The sequence below is a fragment of the Phalacrocorax carbo genome, chromosome 9 (genome assembly GCF_963921805.1).
Source record: "Phalacrocorax carbo chromosome 9, bPhaCar2.1, whole genome shotgun sequence".
NCBI classification, from domain to species: Eukaryota; Metazoa; Chordata; class Aves; order Suliformes; family Phalacrocoracidae; genus Phalacrocorax; species Phalacrocorax carbo.
Window position 1 is genome coordinate 15,667,803 of NC_087521.1, and position 20,455 is coordinate 15,688,257.

General features: G+C 37.7%; 1 protein-coding gene across 1 annotated transcript in view; it reads left to right on the forward strand.

The window, feature by feature from the left end:
• Positions 1-20,455, forward strand: part of TSHR (thyroid stimulating hormone receptor) — a 60,311-nt gene that overhangs the window by 4,854 nt on the left and 35,002 nt on the right. Inside the window, exon 3 of the mRNA XM_064460125.1 lies at positions 19,996-20,067. Coding sequence (XP_064316195.1) covers positions 19,996-20,067 — 72 coding nt within the window. The remainder of the gene's footprint in view (positions 1-19,995; positions 20,068-20,455) is intronic.

Below are 20,455 nucleotides of genomic sequence, written 5' to 3' on the forward strand. Positions count from 1 at the left end.
TGCAATTTTATAGGGTATGGTAGAAAAGGTAGAACATGTGCTGTATAGCCTGATTGATTTGAAAATAAATGGGATAATCCTCTAAGGAAAGGAAATAGGAAAACAGAGCTCTTTTCACAAAAAAAAAAAACCAGCATTTTTTTCAGTTTGCAGTTTTCTCTCTGGATAAGGTGTGTATATTTTCATTTTGTGTGATTATTTGAATTGCTGAAGTCTGGTGGATTGTATCTAATTCTGTAGTCCTTTGCTCTCAGCAAATGACTTAATCTTTTTTCCCTCCATATGTTAAATAGGAGTCCTAACAGTTACTTGTATCGGGTTTTCATTCAAACTGCTTTCAGATGCTTCAGACTGACTTACTTGCATGTAGAGGATAAAATAACACAGTTTTCCTGAGAGACTGTAAGATGTGTGCTCGTTTCCACCATGTTTTGTATCCTTCTGCCTTACAGCCAGCGACAGTTCTGAACTAGAAACAAAAGATTCCAAAAAAATCAAAGTTTTTGTTAACCTTAAGAACAAATGAATACTTATTTTAAAGTGAAGTATGTAGATGTGGGTATCTGCACATTATATGTCGAAACCCACTACAATTTTCCCCAAATCCTGCAAATTTGTTACTTTAGGTTGTACTGGTATAACCCCAGCTGGCTGCTAAGCACCGCCCAGCCACTTGCTCACCCCGCCCCGGTGGGATGGGGGAGAGGTTCAGAAGACTAAAAGTGAGGCAACTCATGCATTCAGATAGTGTTTAACAGGTGAAGCAAGAGCTGTGCACAGAAGCAAAGCAAAACAAGGAATTCATACACTCCTTCCCATGGGCAGGCAGGTGCTCAGCCATCTCCAGGAAAGCAGGGCTCCATCACGCGTAACGGTTACTTGGGAAGACAAACACCATCACTCCGAATGTTCCCCTTCCTCCTTCTTCCCCAGCTTTATATAGTGAGCATGATGCCATATGGTATGGAATATCCCTTTGGTCAGTTGGGGTCAGCTGTCCCGGCTGTGTCCCCTCACGGCTTCTTGTGCACCCCCAGCCTCCTCAGTCAGTAGAGCATGAGATGCTGAAAAGTCCTGGATTTAGTGTAAGCACTACTTAGCAACATCAGTGTGTTATCAACATTATCCTCATCCTAAATCCAAAACACAGCACTATACCAGCTCCTAGGAAGAAAACTAACTCTATCCCAGCTGAGACCAGGACAAGGTAAAGTAACTTCGCTTCTTGGTGGTTATCTGTGCACCTCAAGATTGCCAATTTTAAAACTTTCTTATGTGGGCATTCAGTTTTGGCGGGTCTGTAAAGCTAAGAGACTGGTGAGTCTAGGAACCCTTTGCCAGCTTTTGGAGATGATGAGCTCTTTTCAGTGCACAAGATCTGGACACTCCAATTAAAGTTTCATTTGGATTATTTAGTTGGGACTGTTCTCACTTCTCTGCCCTACTTTAAGAAAGTGGTGTAAGCCTTTTTTTAACAAGCCATGCTTATAAGAAATTGTAAAAAATGTTTATTTTCAAGTTCTTTTAGAGGAAAAGTGTCATGAACTTGAGCCAGGAAAGTATGTCTCTTTTAAACCATTTTTAATATATTTTTCCAAATACAGTTAATGCAGGTACTTAGCCAGAATGGCTGAGTGCACAGATACTGTTCTTGGAGATACTTTTTTTCAGTACAAGATTTTTTTTTCTTTTCCCTTTTTCTGTGGAGTAAAAAAAATAAGTAGAAAGAAAAAGGTTTTGTGTAATACAGGCAAAGCTTGTCTTGTTGCCTGAAGTTAAGAATTATATAGATGTACCATACTATGGTAGGAAAGCAGTTCTAAGTGGTACTGAAATACAGTACTAAGATATGAAATTAGGTATCAATAATTTTGTCACATCTATAATACTTTCATGGCTCCCTCTGCACAGCTGACACCTGGCCTGGTCTGGTGCCATTTTACCCCTGCCTGGCCCTCCTTTGCTTCTGCCCCTGCCTATCCTTGGCTCCACTCCTCTCTCATGCTGTGGCAGTGGTCTACGTGCACAGTACGGAGAGGACCCCTGTCCCAACCCCTCGCCTGGCAGTGCTTTTCTCTTTCACAATGGTGCTGGAACAGAGAGCAACGGTTGGTGCTATAACCTCCTCTGTGTTTGGTGGAATAGGCTGGGGGAGATCCTGGCCTTCCAGTGCAAGCAGATCCACTAGGAAGTGGGGGCTAATGGCCATGAAGAACTACTAACACTTAAAGATCACCAAAACCCCACTGAACCTTTGTCCAAAGATATAATTGCATCATAATGCTTGAATTATTGGAATACATTTTTTTGGTATCATTAAGATGAAATATTCAGATGGTATTGCTATCCAGCATCATCTCAACGCAGTTCACAATGCTTTTCATTTTATGAATCCATTATTGGATGCTTTTAATTATTTTTTCTTTGGCAAGAAAACTAACAAAATTTTGCTGCTTAATTATGTGTTCTACATCACCTGCATTCACTTACTAAAATAACTTCAGCTCTCCTTCCCATCTCCAATATCCTCAATACCCTCGCTTAAGAACAGCCATAGCAAATCAGCCCAATAGCTCTCATCAAATGCAGAATCATGTCTCCAGAATTTCCCTTCTCTTAATTTTCCTTACGTATCTGCATATAGAAGTCATATGTGGTACTCTCCATGAATAGTGTCTCAGCTTCAAGTATTTCTACCTGCAGAAAGCTTCTAAACTCAATGTGGTTTTGCCACTGTAGTAACCCTCAAAGGACTGCTTTTCTGTGTCTCTTGAGTTTTGTGTCTGTGCCTCATTTAGTCGTCTCTTGAGCCCATTTCAAGATCCATAATATCCTTCGGCAATGAGTTCCATGAGTTTAATAGAAGTTGCAAGAACTCTTTTTTCATTTGTTGTTGTTGTTGAAAATGCCACATCGTCCTTCCCATGAGCAGCTGCATATACAACATTTTCAGGTCCAGGTGATGTCCCTCAGGCTTGCTGACAATACTCTCATCTCCTCCCTATACCTTCTATAGCAAGCCAACAGTAGTGTCCTCTGTTCCCTCTCACAAATGTTACTTAAAGCAGTCTCATCTGCTGCCTAAAACCTCTGTGTGTGTGTGTGTATATGACTGGACAGAAGGCAGCATCTTCCGAGTTCAGAGCTGTGTGAGTGCTGAATGATTATTCCCCACAGAATGGATAAGGACTGAGCCCTGCCTGTTTTTTTCTTTTTATCTTTTTTTTTTTTTTTCAGAAGAGAGGCTAATAAGGTTTCTATCCTGTACCCAGGTGCTATTTTCACATCACCATAATTAAATTTCATTGAAATTGGACAAGAGGGAGTTAGGGGGGTACAGTGGAATGGGCAGATAAATAGACACAAAACCAGTACAGTCTTTAAGGGTGTGCTCTTTGCTTAATACCTTATGTTACAATTCTGCATCTGCTCCAGGATATTGGCCATAGGTAGGATACTGCTTTTGGATAAACAGAAGTTGGCTCACCCTTCAGGGGCAAGGAGCCCCAGTGTATAGATGTTTACTATGTAAGGGCGAGCGTATGGATATCAGGATAACAAGATGTAGTGAATCAGCTGGTCTGTTTAGTTCCCCATGCTGTTGTCAGATTTGGGAAAAAAAAAAGAGATATGGAAACTGTGTAACATATTTTACATATTTACAATGAGATATTTAGAACTAGCGATGATATGTCTAATATTCATAAATACTGAAAAAATGGGGGTTTTTTGATCTGGAGAACAAAATACATAGGGACTTAACAGTTTTACCTGTAATAACTACATCACTGGCATCCACATTTTTCGTAAGCTTAATGAGTAGTGTAGAGGTTTCACAGAAGCTACAGGTAAAACTGAAGGAGATGATGTCTCTACTTTATATTGAAAATAAATTAAACTCTTTTAAAATATTTTCCCCAAAATCTTAGTCGTAGGAATTGTCTGAAATTCAGAGATATTCTGACTTCAGGTAATTCTACCATGATCTTTTTATAGACTTCAGTACTTCAGAATTAAGTATGGAGCCTCATAAATACATCTTCGTAAATAGCCTTGCAACATAAACACATAATTATTATTCCTATTTTAATGATGAAGTAATGATGAGTCTAGAAGAACAGGAAAATCACTGACATGGTTCAACAGACAGCTGAAGGAGGCTGTTAGGGCATCCTTCAGAAAATGGAAGTCACGCCCAAATAAGGAAATCGTTTGAAATTTGAAGTAATACAGTACAAAATATTTTGAAGAGAAACTTGTAATATCATCAAAACTAGTATAGTATTTAAAACACAAAAGAGGGTAAGTCTGAAAAACTTCTATCAAACTGAAGTATCAGTATGAAGCTTGTTTGAAGCAAATTGAAATATTTAATTCTATTCAATTCTCTGAGCCAGATAATACTTGTGTAAGAGTTCCAAGGACGTTAAAATATGAAATTCTTGCATTACCTACTGCAGTATGTAACTTACCGTTTAAATCAGCCATGGTGACAGAGGAATGGAAGGTCACAAGTATAGCATACTTCTTTAGAAAAAGTGCTTTAGGGAATACCTTGGGAGCTTCACAGGTAGGTCTGTCTTCTTTGGAAGGAAAAATAGGAAGGAATCATTCTGGTTTTCATAAAAGGAAAGTTCACCTCACAAATATATTTGCTAGTTCTTTGAAGGAATCAGAAACAAGTGAATACATTGATGTGGTTTTTTTTTTTAAACTCACATTTTCTAAAAAAATCAGCAAGGACCTTAGGAAAGACTTGAGACAAATTAGCCATTTGACATAGAAAAGCAAGCTGCTTCATGGACTAACAGCAGGTTTAAGCAAGGAGGAAAAAAAAAAAGGTGGGAATAAACTATTTTCAGAATACAGGGAATTCATCAAAGGACGTTTACTTGGAACTATGAAATCGAACAGACTGGGTATAGGCTGCTCCTTGTTTAGGCTCTTCCTAGTTTCTTTTAATCTGGGTGTTGTAGTAAGCTGCACATAGATATGCTGTGATCTTGATGAGTGAACTGCCATCAATACGTGCCATTTTTATATCCTGCTATTTCTCAATAGCCTGCCACCAGCTATTACTAGTAGCTGAAAAAGACAAAAAACTTACTGATCCCTTTGAGTGAGCCTAATTGCCCTTAGAGTGAGCAGGAATTACACAGATCCGTTGCACAGAGTCTAAAACCTATAGTTTACTGGTTTAGGTTAATAAAGGCTGACAATGCAGCTTCTTGTCTGCATCTTTTAGAAACTGGCCTTATAAGATTTCAGTAAGATGTGATCTTAATTACACTGTAAAAATATTTGAGTTGTGAATAGCTTATGATCTACTGCCATTTAACTGTAGCAAAAAGAGTGTGTTTACTTTCTAACAACTGTTTAAGTAAAACTCGCTGTCTGTGAACAGTCACATGGTAAAATATGTTATTAAAAAATGCTAGGTACTTGTTTGTCAACTTCATTTGTTTTCCTTTCTTAATAAATAGTAGAGGCATGGATTTGAAGGACAAGAGGGCTCATAGGAACATCTAGTCTAACATTCTGGATGATAAAAAGCATAAAACTTCCCAACAGGTACAGTTAATTAGAGCTCCTTCTTTTTATTTTTTGGGGTAGAAAAGTCATATAATGTTGGTTTAAAAATAATATTAAAAAGAATCCCATACAAGTGTTAGGAATTTGTTCAAATGCTTAATCACCCTTGCTTTATGTTTGTGTTTGTGGCTACTGCTGTACAGTACAAAGTAGGGAAGTATATTTAGGCATTGAATTTACGCACTTTGAATCGCCACTCTGGAGGGAATTGCCACTCTCTGCATTGACTCCAAGAAATTCAGGCTTCTAATTTTGATCCTCTGAACTGCACATAAGAAAAGATCGATAACTATACTGGAATAAATGGTTGGGATAAATCCTTTCTCTCCCAAGGTGAAATCTGGGCAATCATAGCTTTGTGCCACTAGATTTTGTAGGGTCTTTACCTGTCAGACGAGTGTGTCCCACATTCTCACAGTTAATATGATCAAATTGCTCCTTTTTGTTTTGATAAATTGAACAAGGTATGATCCTGGTGTCTTTCACTGCAAGACATTTTTCAATACTTTATTTAAACCTGTGATTCCTTTCTGAAATGTCTCCCACATTTCTACCTCTTTCTTAAACTACGAGCATTAGAATTGAACTACCCATATGCCGTTCCAAAATGCATCAGTATCAGTGCTGACTAGGTACTACAAGCAGAATTTCTAGATGTAAAATGACACACGTGCAGAAGTCAGGAAGAGATGGGAGTTTTTCCTGAAAAAACATTAAACTGTTTCTAGCTGCTGAAGAATGGAATTAGCAAAAATTCTGCCTCTTAATTCAATAGATTTAATTGAGGTGTAGAAGTGAAGTGAATTTTCATCTAAATAAAAAATTATTTTATTAGGCTACAGCAGTGACATTAAGAACATAAGAATACCCATGCTGACTGAAATGAAGGACACATTTTGCCAAGTACTCTATATCTGAGGGGACCACAGACAGACTGGAAGGGTAAGAACAGGCCAAGCACATGTGATACTCCCTTAATACCTTCCCATCTTCTCACCTTTTTAGTTGAAGGAATTTCCTGACCCTGTTCATTAATATATTTTTTTGCCTATCTTTAATTCTCAGTGGATCTCTCCTTCAGTCGCACATCCAATTTTGCCTTGAGCTTATGTCAGCTTCTTGTATCCACAATGTCTTTTGATAAGGAATTTCACAGGTCTGCTTCCCATTGCATGGAGAAATATTTCCCTTTTGGTTTTGATAGTTTTGTGGGGTTTTTTTTTGTTTTGTTTTTATTTATTTATTTCCTGGACTCGTTTCGCTCTAGCTTCATATCTGTTGCATTTTATTCTTGTTTTTGAAGGAGGAGTAAACAGTCAATCCCATCTTCTCCCTGTCCTTCATGATGTGTAGACCTCTATTATGTCTCCATTCAGCCATTCTTCAGCGAGAGTGAAGGGTCCCAGGCTACCTAGTATCTTCTGTGGAAACCATTCCATACCTTCGATTCTTGTTTTCTTTGTATTTCTTCCATTTCAAGTAAATATTCTACTCTAAGTGACAATACTAGTGCTCTGCAACGTATTCAAGGTAGAGACAAACCCAGGATTTGTACAGGGGCAAAAGTATATTATCTATTCCTTTCCCAGTATTTTCCAATAGCTTTTTTTTTTTTGTACTATTCCTGAGCACTGAATCCATGTTTTTATGGAAGTAATGCCAAGATCTAACATAATGCCAAGATCTGCTCCTGGGTGAAAATAAGCTCAGAACCTGTCCTTTTTAATATATGTATCTATATATGGTTTTCCCCCTGGGTATCAGCTGCATCTATTGATACCAAATTTCATTTACCATTTTATTTTCCAGTTACTCAGTCCTATAAAAGCCTTCTGAAATTCTTCACATTCACCTCTTAGTATTACTACCTTAATAACTTCGTAGCATGAGTGAACATTGTTACCTTACTCTTTACCCCCCCTTTTCCAGGTCATTTATGAATGTATATGAAGCAGCCTAAATTCTTACCCAGATCCCTGTGGAACTTCATTTACTCTTCTCCTTTGTTTCCTATTTTTAACCAATAATTTATTTGGAGCGTATTTATCCAAACTGTCACAATCTTGGAAATGAACTAGACTATTTTTTTTTCTCCCTGAGAAATAACTAAATTTTCTTTGTATATTGAAGTGTCTGCCTCAGGAGGAGATAATTGCATTAACTTATTTTTAATATATAAAATCCTTACATAAACATTTGTACATGCTGGAAGATAACAGTGAAAACTATTTCTTCAAGAAAATCTAATAAAGATAAATATAAATGTATTACCTTAGAAACTGCTGAATGTGCTCTCTTTGATCAGCCTCAAAACAGATCTGTTTACTTGTATATTATCAGCCTTATCACAGCACTGCAGTACCATGTTCGCTGTCTTTGGCAGTTTATCTAAGATTCTAGACCTGAAGTGTTGTACAGTCTGAAATACCAGCTGGTACTCCATTGCTTTTGTTACTGTGAATAAAAATGTCATGGATGCTGATCAGGTTTCTGTACCAGCATTTTTTAGTTTCCCTTTGTCCTTCACTGAGGATTTTAGACAATCTGACAGGCAGAAAAAAAGTCTTCCACTGTATTTTTAGTACTGTTCTGGGTTCCCTTTAAAAGAGGTTACATTTTGGATGTCCATTTGCATACCAGTTGCACTTCTCATACTTACCTGTATTTAACTTGCATTGTCATCACCACAAGTCAACTCCAGCTCATTCCTTACATTCCTCAGATAGGAAAAATCAAGCATATTACATTCATGATTTCATTGTCTATATTACTGTCATTTGTGGACCAAAACCCTGTAACTGTGGGCATTGTACAAGGAGAGGACATAGATGATTCTTGCCCCCAGAAGTAATGTAGGACTGCAGATAGATATAAATAAACATAGGCATCTGTAAGGCAGCAGAAAGCTGTATATTTACATCTATAATATATGCCCATTTCTGGAATAGAGTTGTGTTTTTTTCCCTGAAGTGGAGCTCTGCCACTATTGTAATTTATAAATAAAAGGCATTTAAGCAGAGAGAATATGAAACCAAAATTACCGTTTGTGTGTGTTTCCAGTAGAAATTCAAGCAGCTTTGAAGTAACTTCCTGTGTAGTTTTATTGCTAAAAGTCCTTTGGTGAGTCTTAACAGTATTATAACAAATGTTTCTTTACGTTTCCCTATGTGCTTTTAACGTTTGTCAGATGTACAGAAAAAATTAGGTTTCAGAGATCTTTCTGAATTTTAAAGTATCTCTCTTTATAAAGGCCTCTGAGGTTTTTAAAGCCGGTTTTCTTTCTGTCACATACAATCTCAGACTTTCTTGGTCTCACAAAACCAGACATCACTTTTTTGTTCAAATGGATTAGCAGGAAGTTTCTTAATTTACATTTGAAATGTAAAGAAAATTATTAACTAAAGCATGTTGTTCTATAATCCCTGCTCAGCTAGTCAGATTCCAATCAAATCCCCTCCTTATTCCCAAATAAACATACAAAGATTTCTTTAAAGGGACATGGTTCAAGTGGTCTGTAGTGCAAATACAACCTACTGAAACATTTTCACAGTCTGGGAGAATGGCCTCTGTACTGCAACCACTTTTTAGTCCATATGTCTGACTCATACAGAAATCAAGAAAATGAACAAAAAAAAAAAAGGTGAAGAAAATGCTGTAATGGTGTGCAAATGGCAAGGAAGAAAGGCTAGGTAGAAAAAGAAGACATAAGTTTGGTGCAAAGGGTGAAGATAGTCATCCTGGGGATCTATGGTACCAATTTTTCTTCCTGAACAGCAGGAAGAAGGTAATGCTATTGCTCAGAGTTGTGATTTTGCAATCAGTGTAGATACATGTCTTCAGAATTATATCAGGAGTAAACCTTTTCTTTTGGGCTACAAGACTTTCAAAATTGCCATGAGGACTGTGTCAGCCTCAGTTGAATGCGTGCAGTCGTGTTCAGGTATGACAAAACATTGTAACGGAGATAGCTTCTGAAGAAGTCCTTGAATGTTTTTTTTTCTCCGTAACTGAATTTATCCACCAAGAAGGAATAGAATTCTTTTTCTAATAGCTATGTTAAGCTCTAGACTTTCATTTTTTTAACCTTTGTCCACTCTCTTGTGACAGAGACTTCCCCTTTTCCCAACTTGCATCAGCCCTTGTGGAGGAAGGGAGAGGAATTTCGCCACTCAGAGCGGTTCTGCAGGAAAAGTATATTTCGTATAGACCTAGTTTATATTACCATTTGTGGAAACTTTAAATGGGTAAGGAGAAAACTGCATTTTTAAAAATGGAGTCTTTTAAACTATTTTGGTGAGCATTTCCTTTCTGACTAATGGGTCTGAGTTGACAGCAGCTTACTTCATTAGTTCCTGGGGGACACTCTTTGGAGTGTACTGGAGCATAAAAACTTCATAATTATTGTACTGGGTCATAAAGAAAGCTCCATCTCACGCAAGATCCTGTCCTGAACATCGACCAAAAGCAGATACCCAGGGCACAGGGTATGAATAGTCTTATATACAGGGGTCAAATTAGGAGACCCAAAGTTCTGCTGGAGCTGAAACTAGCAAGGGATGTGAAGGGTAGCACGAGGGACTTCTGTAAGTGCACGGTCAGCAAAAGGAAAACCAAGGAAACTGTGGGCCCGCTGCTTAGGAGGGGCAAGGGACCTAGTGACAAAGGATATGGAAAAGGCCTTATCAAGTGCCTCCTCAAAAGTGCGTTCTTTGCACTGGTTTTTGTTTTCATCTGCTCCCAGGCCTCCTAGGTCCCTCCGCCTAGTAGCACAGCCTGAGGAAGTGGAGCATTGTCTGCAGAAGACGACAGACTAAAGAAAGACTGAAGTGTACTGGACATACAGAATCTGTGGGACTAGATGGGATACACCTAAGGGAGATGGGGCAGTTGGTTGATGTCATTGTGAGGCCACTCTGTCACCTTTGAAAGGTCATGGTGATCAAGGGAGGTTGTTGATGTCTGAAAAATGCAAACATCATACACATCTTCCATTAAGGCAAAAAGGGGGATCTGGGGAGTCACAGGCTGGTGGCTGCTATATAGTTATTTTTTGTATGCAAGGCATTCCGTACAGTTGAACATCCTTTTGTAGGTCCTATATATATGACCAGTGGCAAAAAAATTTCTTTATTTTGTTCTATATTTTTGTCTTAGTAATTCCTAACATTCAGTTTTCCTTTCTGACCTCTGCTGAGCAGCTGGCAGCAATTATAGGCACTTAGTCGTCCCTGATTAGAAACAATAGTAGCCAGCAGTTACAGCCTGTTCTTACCCTCTTTCCCTGCAGGAAGTGAACCTCTTCTGACTTCTGTTTTCTGAAATTTCACAGTCCCATCTGAACTTTCTTTTCAGACTCTTAGCTTGATATTTCAGAAACACAGCTCTTCTCTATTGCGTTCGGAGTACATGCCCCTCCAGTGCAGATGGAGCAAGGTAGTGGGCTCTTTAGAAGGGAGGCCAGCAGAGGGACCACATACTGCTGAGTAGATCTGCCCAGAATAAATCATTGGGATCTTTAAAGAACACTTAGGTTTGAGCTGAGACTGATAGGACCTTTAGACTCGATCACACTGAAAGTAAGCCAGTGGTTTTAGGAAAGTATTATTTTTATTAGTAGTTGTCAGAAAAAAATCTAGGCATGAAATATTCTTTTACCCATGGGGTGTTCTCTTAGACACCAGGCTAAGAGGCAAAATCAGAAGAGAAATCTGCAATGCTAATGACATTAAGCAGAGAAATCTATGGATCTAGTGAAAGAGAACAAAGGAAAAATAGGAGTAAGAGGTGTAAGAGGTCAGAGAAGAGACAATCACTTTATGGTCTGTCTTACTACCTGTGGCTGAAAGATAGCCTTAAAAGAGTTTTCTTATTGTGCCACCAAGGTAGTTTAACTCTTTCCTGAATTATACATAATTATACAGTTAACATGCTAGGTTATAGTGTCAGGTTTCAATTCAGTTACCTTTACTGGCTCTTCAAACTCTATATTTAACTGTATTGTGTGACTCAACCTTCCTTCTTAAAGATTGCCATTTAAAATGGGGATATACCAGAGGTAATAGCTGTATACTTTGGTACCTTTGTTTTTATTTCAAAGCAAGCTGAAAAGATTTCTGTAAAATTGCTCTGTGATGCTTTCTTTAGATCCAGACAGATTACACTCACTTTCTTGAGATCAAGAGAGCACTGGTCTTATTTTAGGATATGTCAGCAGCTAATTATCTATGTTGAGGTTTAGATAGTAATGAGTTTACTGTAGGTGCTCTCATTGCTTCTGCTTGAGTCAGTAGCGTTGGATTTTGCAAAATCCTGGGTATCATTGTTTTCCGTTGACTTGGATAAGTTATTAGGGCACTGCCTGTATTGCAGTCTTGGGTAGAATAGAAGCTGTTGACATGAAATGGGCTTTTTGCAGGGGACCATTTTTAGTTCCTGAGTAAAACAAGATATTTTTCCTACTCTCTAAAATTTTGACTACTGTTTAAGAGACACCTAAGTGTGGCTAATAAGCTGCTATACTATTAGCAGCTTCACAACTCAATTTGTTAGTTTTTTCAAGGCTCTTTAATGTGTTTCCTGTGAACATGAGGGTGTGTAAGCCCAGCAGAATACAAAACTGTGTTTGAAATTTTTGAGGAACTGAGGCTGGGCTGCATACTACCCATCCCTGTTTTGGCAGATCAGCATTTGACAGTAGTCTCTCTGTACTACGTGTTAAATTATTCCGTTATAGTTGGTGATGAAGGCAGATCATTTAGATACTTTTAAACTACTTCCTGAAATGGTTATCCGTTTCCAGTTTTCCAAATGTAATCACCTATTTTAGACTGTTTTGAGGTTCTCTGAAACCATATTATGGAAAATATCAAACATTTATTGATTTTGCAAAACTCAGAAAACCCCGTATGAGTCAGATTTGTGAGAAGTTGCCTTCTTAAGTGATACCAACAGAAAACATACTACTATCAGCTTTTTGTGAAATACCCTATAAACAATTGTTTTGTAGTTACAGTATTTTGTAATACTTAAGCTTTGTCTTTTCTTTTACAGTTATATCAGTAAGCTCTGTTTCTCAGTTAAGGAGGAGGCTGTTGTGTGCTTCTGAGGTGTAATGGGTTGGAAATTTAATGTCAAAAGAAAACAATGTAATGAAAACCGACTGCAGTAGCAATTCAAGATTCAGCAGACTGTAACACTTACAGAATCAGTCTGTTAAATGACTGTTGAAATCCTCTCCTAAAATAGGTTTTTTTAAACTCTGGTGTAAAACACTTTTTTGCTGTTAAGTTGATCAAAATTAGTCATGTCCACAGACAAGGAAAAGATAAAAATTAGTTTCTACTGCCATATCACCAGTGTCTTTTATGACAATGTGCGGTATTCTCATTTAAGGGAACCTCTTCCTAGCATCTGCAAAAGAACTATTTGCAGTCCCTCTGTTTTTCTGTTGAACAAGCTGTGTGTGTAGTTAAAGCATACTGAAGTAATGCTTGCTTCTACTGGGAATGGGAACGGCTTTTTGTTTTGTGCTTGTACAGTTCTCAGCACTGGTGGGGTTTCTGTGCCATGACACAGGAATTTTAAATGTTACAAACATACAAGAAATGCTACTGATAGATTTACTGATAAGCAATGAAAAAAAGATGTATTCAATGCTAAAAAGCGTTATTTTGATATTCCGTAGTCTCTCTGGTCCCCTACTGTCACTAATTCCTGTTCTTTATTGTGTGTGTATACAATGAAGCAATGCAGAGTTTGTAAATAACTTCAAGAACACTTAGAACAGTTTTTTGCTATGACTTACCATTGTGGTTATGAAGAAATCATTTCACTTCAGCGTTTCACTTTAACTGAGATGATAAGATAATACATAAAATTTTGGGGGGGTCTAGTGTATGTCAACATGCAGGATTCCTGTATGTCAGCAACAGGATTACAGAAGTAATACTATGCCTTTTCAAGTAAAATATGTAGGTAAATATAATAACATGCATCAAATTTGAAATGAAATTTTTAATGTACAGATTTTTGGAAAAATGCAGTATTTTGGAAGTGTTTTATGTTGCAGCATGTGCATAAAGTTATTTAAATGATTACCTGCAGGACAAGCGGTAAGATATTGTAACGGATTTGTAAGTATAATGGTGTTTGGTAGAAAAGTAACTAATTATTTTAAGAAAGCTCAAATCTGGTTTTGGCTTCAGAAACAGTTACATACTTTCACAAATGAAAACAATTCAGTGTTGTTCGGGAAATGAACTAATTGCAACTAAAACTTTTTTTAAAAAGAGTAGCCATTTCTTATGATAACCTGCAGAATATCCAGATATTGCCAAAGGTCAAGTAAAAAACTTCCAGTTGTGAGAAATATGGCCAATGATTAGGCTGCATGTCTGTGTTTGATATTTACATGTGATTTCTCATCGTGTACTTAACTTGACTTCTACTCACTTTATTTGATGCAGAAACAGCAGTTGTACACTGTGTTTACAGGTACCCTGTGTACCGTGAAGTGTATTAACCATTTCCTTTGAAGAATGTAAGCAATATCTTACACTGATATTAATTGAAAATTCCAAAAGTAGCTTCCAGTTTTGTTCAGAACCCATTTTCCGGGTATGTTTGTAGGCTTGGAAACATATTTCCTGAAAGAAAGCAGTTACTTAGCTTATTTTTAGAGCTGTATTTTTTTAGTTCAATGTATCACTTAGTAACTTATTGTCTTTTCAACTTTATTGTCTATTCGACTTTGCCTTGAATAAGGAGAAAATATTTAAAACAGTTAAACAATAGTTTTAGTGCTTATACATAACGGGAAAGACCAACAGACAAAATAATTTGTATCCTTCAAATGTTAAACACAAAGGCCTTACCACTATGCAAGGCAGTTGTGTATGATTTTTATAAAAAACAGTTTTAATTTGGCATAAGTTGAAGTCTGAATTGTCACCATTTTAAATCCCAGTATTTTCCTTTAGATTCTTTCAATTGTATTGGCCTTTGCTGCTTTTTCTGGGAGAATATTTTGTATCTGAAACACAAATTTGGAAAACAGAGGGCAAATGATTTAATGATATATCCAGTTCAGGATTTTACTAAGTCAAGTATTTAAAATGCAGCTTTAAAATTAGCGGTTATCTCTTGCCATTTCTTAGGATATACACCTGTGTCATTGCAAGGGTATTATTTTAATTAAATCTTCCACAGAAATTTACAAATACATATTGAAGTGTTATCTTCACAGTGATGACTTACTGTGACATCCTTCTGTTTGCATTTTCTATGGCCACCTTCCTTTAACACTGAAATGTATACTAAGCAAAACATTAGGCCACTATCTAGTTTCCTGTTTGTTTTTTTTCTGCAGATTTTAGTGATACTGGTTATGTTTTTACCTGCTCAGACAGCATCTTTCACCAGTTCTCTGTGTTAGTGCAGTTCCTCACAGGATTCTTACCACATTTTTTGCAGTTCTCAGTATCTCAGCTCTAGGTTTAAATACCTCTGCCTTGTAGGTATTTAAATGGCATGCTTTCTTCAGCACTGCAGTTCTGAAATCTATTAAATGACATTAGCAACCTACTGTTCTGCTGCTAAATGGGAGGTAACATTCACTGGAGCCAGCGTCTGCTGTAAAGACTTCATTTTTTACTCAAGTACAGCAAGAATAAGCTCTGATGGATTGGTATTTTCTGTTTGCTATGTATTAGCAAGTAACCAACCTGCATTCTTGCCTGTCAGTCTGACAGTGTCCATATGCACCTCAGTGTGTAAGAGGAGGATATGTTAGTGCCAAGAACTTTCAATACACAATTGTCCCAAATGGTGACCTGCACGCTTTCATTTTGAAAGGCTCTGGTATTTCTTTAATTTCTTATGGCTGGGCCAGTTTTAACATATATTTTATGTTATTCTTTTGGACTGCTAGTTAATTGCGGGAAAGTAGCTATGTAGTCTTCTAGCAAATTCAGATGCGATTTCCTACTCCTAGAGTTACTTTGCGGTGCGAGTCGTTCCCTCGCTCCTACCACGTTGATAACACTAGCATTAGACACTAGGTGGTGGTCGTCTTCTGGTAAGATCAGCATGCACTTCACTGTGTGTGTGAAATGCCTTCTTAGAGCTATTTTTTCATCACTGAAACACTAGGAAGCATTTATTTCAAAATAATTTAAAAGCACTAACATTTTAAGTTTGTTAAGTTTGTATTGGGATTAGTTGAATATAAAAAAAAATAGAAGTTAATGTGTCAATAATTGTTTACCTAGCCATTATCTTAGCTGCCATAGTTATTTCTCCTATATAAAAGCTGGAAGGTCACTGCCTGTTATAATTTTCTCAGAAAGATTAAATTAGTATGCAAAATTTCTTAATTTGTTTCACATATGGTCAATTTTTTTCATGTCTTTGTGGAGAATAGTTCATTAAAATACTTGTAGATGTTGTTGCCATTATTCAAATTATAAATAATGTAATTTTAATCTGAAGTTCTTTGGATGGCCCCTATTTATTGATTATGTTTTGTAGGCAGACATGTAAAACTGTTTTAAAATGAAGAGGCTAAGTATGTAAAATCCATATTTAATTCCCTAATATATCTTACTGAAATAATATCATAGATACTGTTGAGGATGTTGTTAAAATCATGTATATATGTTTAAACATATATTTATATATTTTTTTAATATAGAAAATGTGAAACCATTTATATTTGAGGAGAACGTTGGTTTCACTTGGATTTTTCACTCTTTGCCTTCAGCTCCTGCTAAAAGATAATATCCTCTCAGCGCTGGCATGGCCAACTAGATGCATTTTGCTTCCTTATTTAGAGCTTGGAAGTAGCTGCAGGGATTGCTGCAGACAGGCTGCAACGGAGTGAGAAGGGCTTCCTTCTCTGCCATTTACCGGAACATGAGGTCAGGTCCCTTGTTACAGATGATTTCTGCTAGTCTGGGTGCAGCAGTGGTCTGTGAGAAGGGATGGTGCAACCATCAAGAGCCAGGGAGCAGATGCAAAGTCCAAGAGGAAGAAAGAGACCTTGAACTCATCCAAGAGACTTGTTTTCTGAATTTGTCTGTAAGGTGGAGTTCTTTGGTAGGCTAAATTGTAGTGTGTGTAACAAATGGTACTTTAAACTGTGTGCTACATACTTTGTACAGCTTTCTTGCCAGAGCAGATTTGGGAAATCTAGTGCAGCATGAGTGTTGAATTAATCTAATAGACATTGGAATAAATAGTTTAAGAGAACAGTTTAATATTTGGAGTTAGGCAAATGTTTCCATTTGCATTACTATATGTATTTTGTCATGGTGGGGGTTCATTGCTTGATTAAATGAAGGAGGTTGAAAACCAGGGATTGTTTTTAGGTTTGAGGGATTCAGACACACAAAGTTTAAAAGTATTAAAAAATCATTCTGTGTTGTTATATTATGCAGAGCAATCACGCGGATTACCTGTTAAGGTATGTGGAAAGAGAGTGTCTGCTCCCCTAAGATTATCCGATCAAGGGCCTTGTCAAACGGGATGCTAAGGGAAAGGGAGGCAATAAATAAAACATACAGAGCCACAGACCTCACAGAGAAACAATAACAAGAATGACACCATGATGACAAGCAACCAGCCTGGCCAGTCACACTGATTGAGGACTATCAAGAAACTGCAGGCATCGCTTCAAAGAGGGGCCGCCCTTCACAACTGATAAGGATGCAGACCTGGGGGTCCTGGATATCGGGATGGGGGATTAGTGGAATTATGCAAACTGATGAGGCAACATGCAGGGGAAGGGAATCGCAGGGCACAAAGGAAGAATAAACAGAAAGGGGTATAAAAAGGATGGGTTACATGTGAAATGGGTCTGGTCAGTACATTTGACTGAGCCCGGTGCCTGATCACTGCAGCCTGCCCTATCTTCTTACTTAAATCCTCATAACGTTATCCATTATGTGTAGTCACCGGTGAAGTTATATTAGATTTTGCTGAAACATAACATTTACCTATAATACAAAAGTCTTTTATATATATGGTAGGAACCTTAATGAAAAGAAAGTATAGATTAAATCAGAGGAGGGGAAGGAAGACAGCCAATAAAAGGCTCACTTTACTGGAATCGATGTCAAAACCGTGCAAAACTGCAGCTGTTAAGATGGTGGAAAGCCAAAAAGGGAAAAAAAGGAAAACTCTCATAAGTAATAATTACAGTGTGTCTGTTTTGAAATGTTTAACACCTACTACCTGTGCATTTCATAGGATTAATTGAGAACATGCAGGAATAAGGGTTCTTTAATACTGAACCTTGCAAGGCTTATAGAGTTCCTTGTGCTCAGGTGCTTGCGTATGTAAGTACAGAGGAGTGGCTGTGGAGGATCACGCCGAAGCTCCATCTCTCCCAGTCTACTGCCTGCAGCTGTGATTAGTAAAGTATGTCCCATGAAGAGTATATGAATAAGACAAACATGCAGTGACACTGTCCTGGAATACTCTCCCACTAATAATGTGCGGTTCATGCACTTTCTGAACCTGAGAATTTGTATTTTACATGCTCAGATGTTTCTTTATTCCATCAATCTGTCCAGTCACTTTAGGATCCAGTATTTTTACCATCTCCTCTGGTACTGGCCCATCTCAGAAAAGGCTGAAAGCAGTGTGTTTCATTTTTCCATCACCCAGGTCCCTGGCCAGTTTACCAATATAAGTCACTGTTGATTTAATTTCATATTAATATGCTAGGCTGTACCTGAGGGAGAGCTAAGAAGCAAACACCCAATCGTCCAGCCACACATAGCAAAGGGACGAGGTTTGACTATCCCAGTTAAATCTACCATCAGAATCCTCATGCAATTGCTCCCACCTCTCACTCTGCAGCTATGTGTTTAGCTTCGTCATTTACCACTCTGTTCTGTAGTTTTTTTCCTGCTCTGTGAACTCAGGTGATAGACACGGCTGTTTAGCCTGGTCTGGGCTTGGTATAGGGTACCAGAGAATGAGGGGGACAAGTAGTCATGGTCAGTGTGGCTCAGAAGGAATGTTCCCTCCCACCAGTCTCTCACAGGTGACAGATAGGAAGGACACCCTTCTGCTGCCCTGTCTTGATGAACAGTCTCATGCTTGGGAAACAAACCCCCAACACCCACCCCCTGCAACAGACCCGAAACTCTTGAGAGGCTTGTAGCTAAACGCAGTTGTAAAAATCTTTTTAAAAGACCAGTGCTTTTTATAAATGTGTTTAGTGTAAGGTGTTAGATAATGTTACATATGCCTTCAAGCTATTGCAAGAACTTTAGCACTGAGTCAGGATTCATCAGCAATGAGAAATAACGCTTTCAGGTGATTTACCAAGTAAGCCAGAGAGCAATAGAAATGTTTTCTTTTTAGATTTTCATGTATTCTATCACACCCACATCTGTTAGTTCTCACTCTAATAGTATTTTGGCTCCATGGTGCACGCTGTTAGTGCTAGTTATCAGATGAATAGGTGTGATTGAAGTGGATGTATACCTCTCCTACATTTTCCCCTGGACATTATTTGCACAAGACTAACAAAAACAAAATAGTCAAACATAAGTAGGCAGAGGCTGTGGCAGTTTACATGTACACACAGATTGCCTGTACCTCTCCAATGGAAAATCCCTTGATGTTTCTCTGGTCCTGGTTGCTGGGTACTTCTGATATTCACTAATTTCAAATGTTTGAAAATGGTCACCTGTAAGAATTGAAATACCTATCACAGTTTTCAGTTTAACCTCCTTATATGCTGAACACTGACATTTGTGAGTCATAGGCTAGATTCTATTCTTGTACATATGTGCGGTCAAAAGAGAACTGGGATTATAAACTTAAATATTACCTGTTTTTCTGAAACCTCTTGCAGATGGGTAAGCCCATCTTTAACTGTGCTTAAGCTAAAAAATAACAATGTACATGCCGTTCATACATCAGAGGTTTAGGGAGGAAGAATGTTGTATTTATTAAAAAATATATGGAGAACTCTGTGGAGTCAGTATGCAATTGCTCTAATTCAGTTTTAGCTGGTATACCTGAATTTCTTGCTTGGAGTGAGGGATGGAATATCTTTGGTTAAAAGAATGCTATATTCTTAATATTTGATTTACTTCAATGGGCAAAAATGTTTGCTGGTCGTGCTCTGGAGTTTTGGAAGTTCTATCGTTAGCACTGAATGCTAAGCTCCAAGGAAAGGCAATATAGAAGGTTGTAATTTAGGCTGAGGGAGCATACCAAGCAAACTAAGCCACATAATGACACAGGAACAGAAATAGGCAAAGATGGAAACATTGGGAAAAGGGAAGATAAGAAAAGAAATATTGGAGCAGAGCTGTTGTGTAGGAATTTTTAAAGTTAAACTGTACTTATCAAAGGATATTAACTGCCAAACTTTTATTTCTGTAGGAGGTTTATGGAGACCCATCTAAGAACAATTCCAAGTGATGCTTTTTCCAATCTCCCCAACATCTCTAGGATGTAAGTTCTGTTTCTGATATTATTTTAGCTCTTTTATTAAAAATCACTTTCCTTCTCCAAAATTCTGTCTTTGTGTATAAAATCTTCTGAACTTAATATATTCTTGCACCTTTTTGCTACCACTTACATTTTAGAAGTGCAGGTAATCATCCCATTGTTTAGAACCTGAACCAGCTATAGGATGGCATGCTAGGCATTTTTGGATAAGAGCACACCTTTATTGAAGTAGATGTGACAAATAAGGCTATAAAGCTTTTTTTTTTTGCAGTTCACAAAATATGAGAAATGGGTTCGTTCATAACGAATGAACATATTCCACTGCTGTTCCCTGCTAAAAATTTGTTTCCAGTTCCCAGCATGATTTGTAACTCATTTCATTGGAGACCCT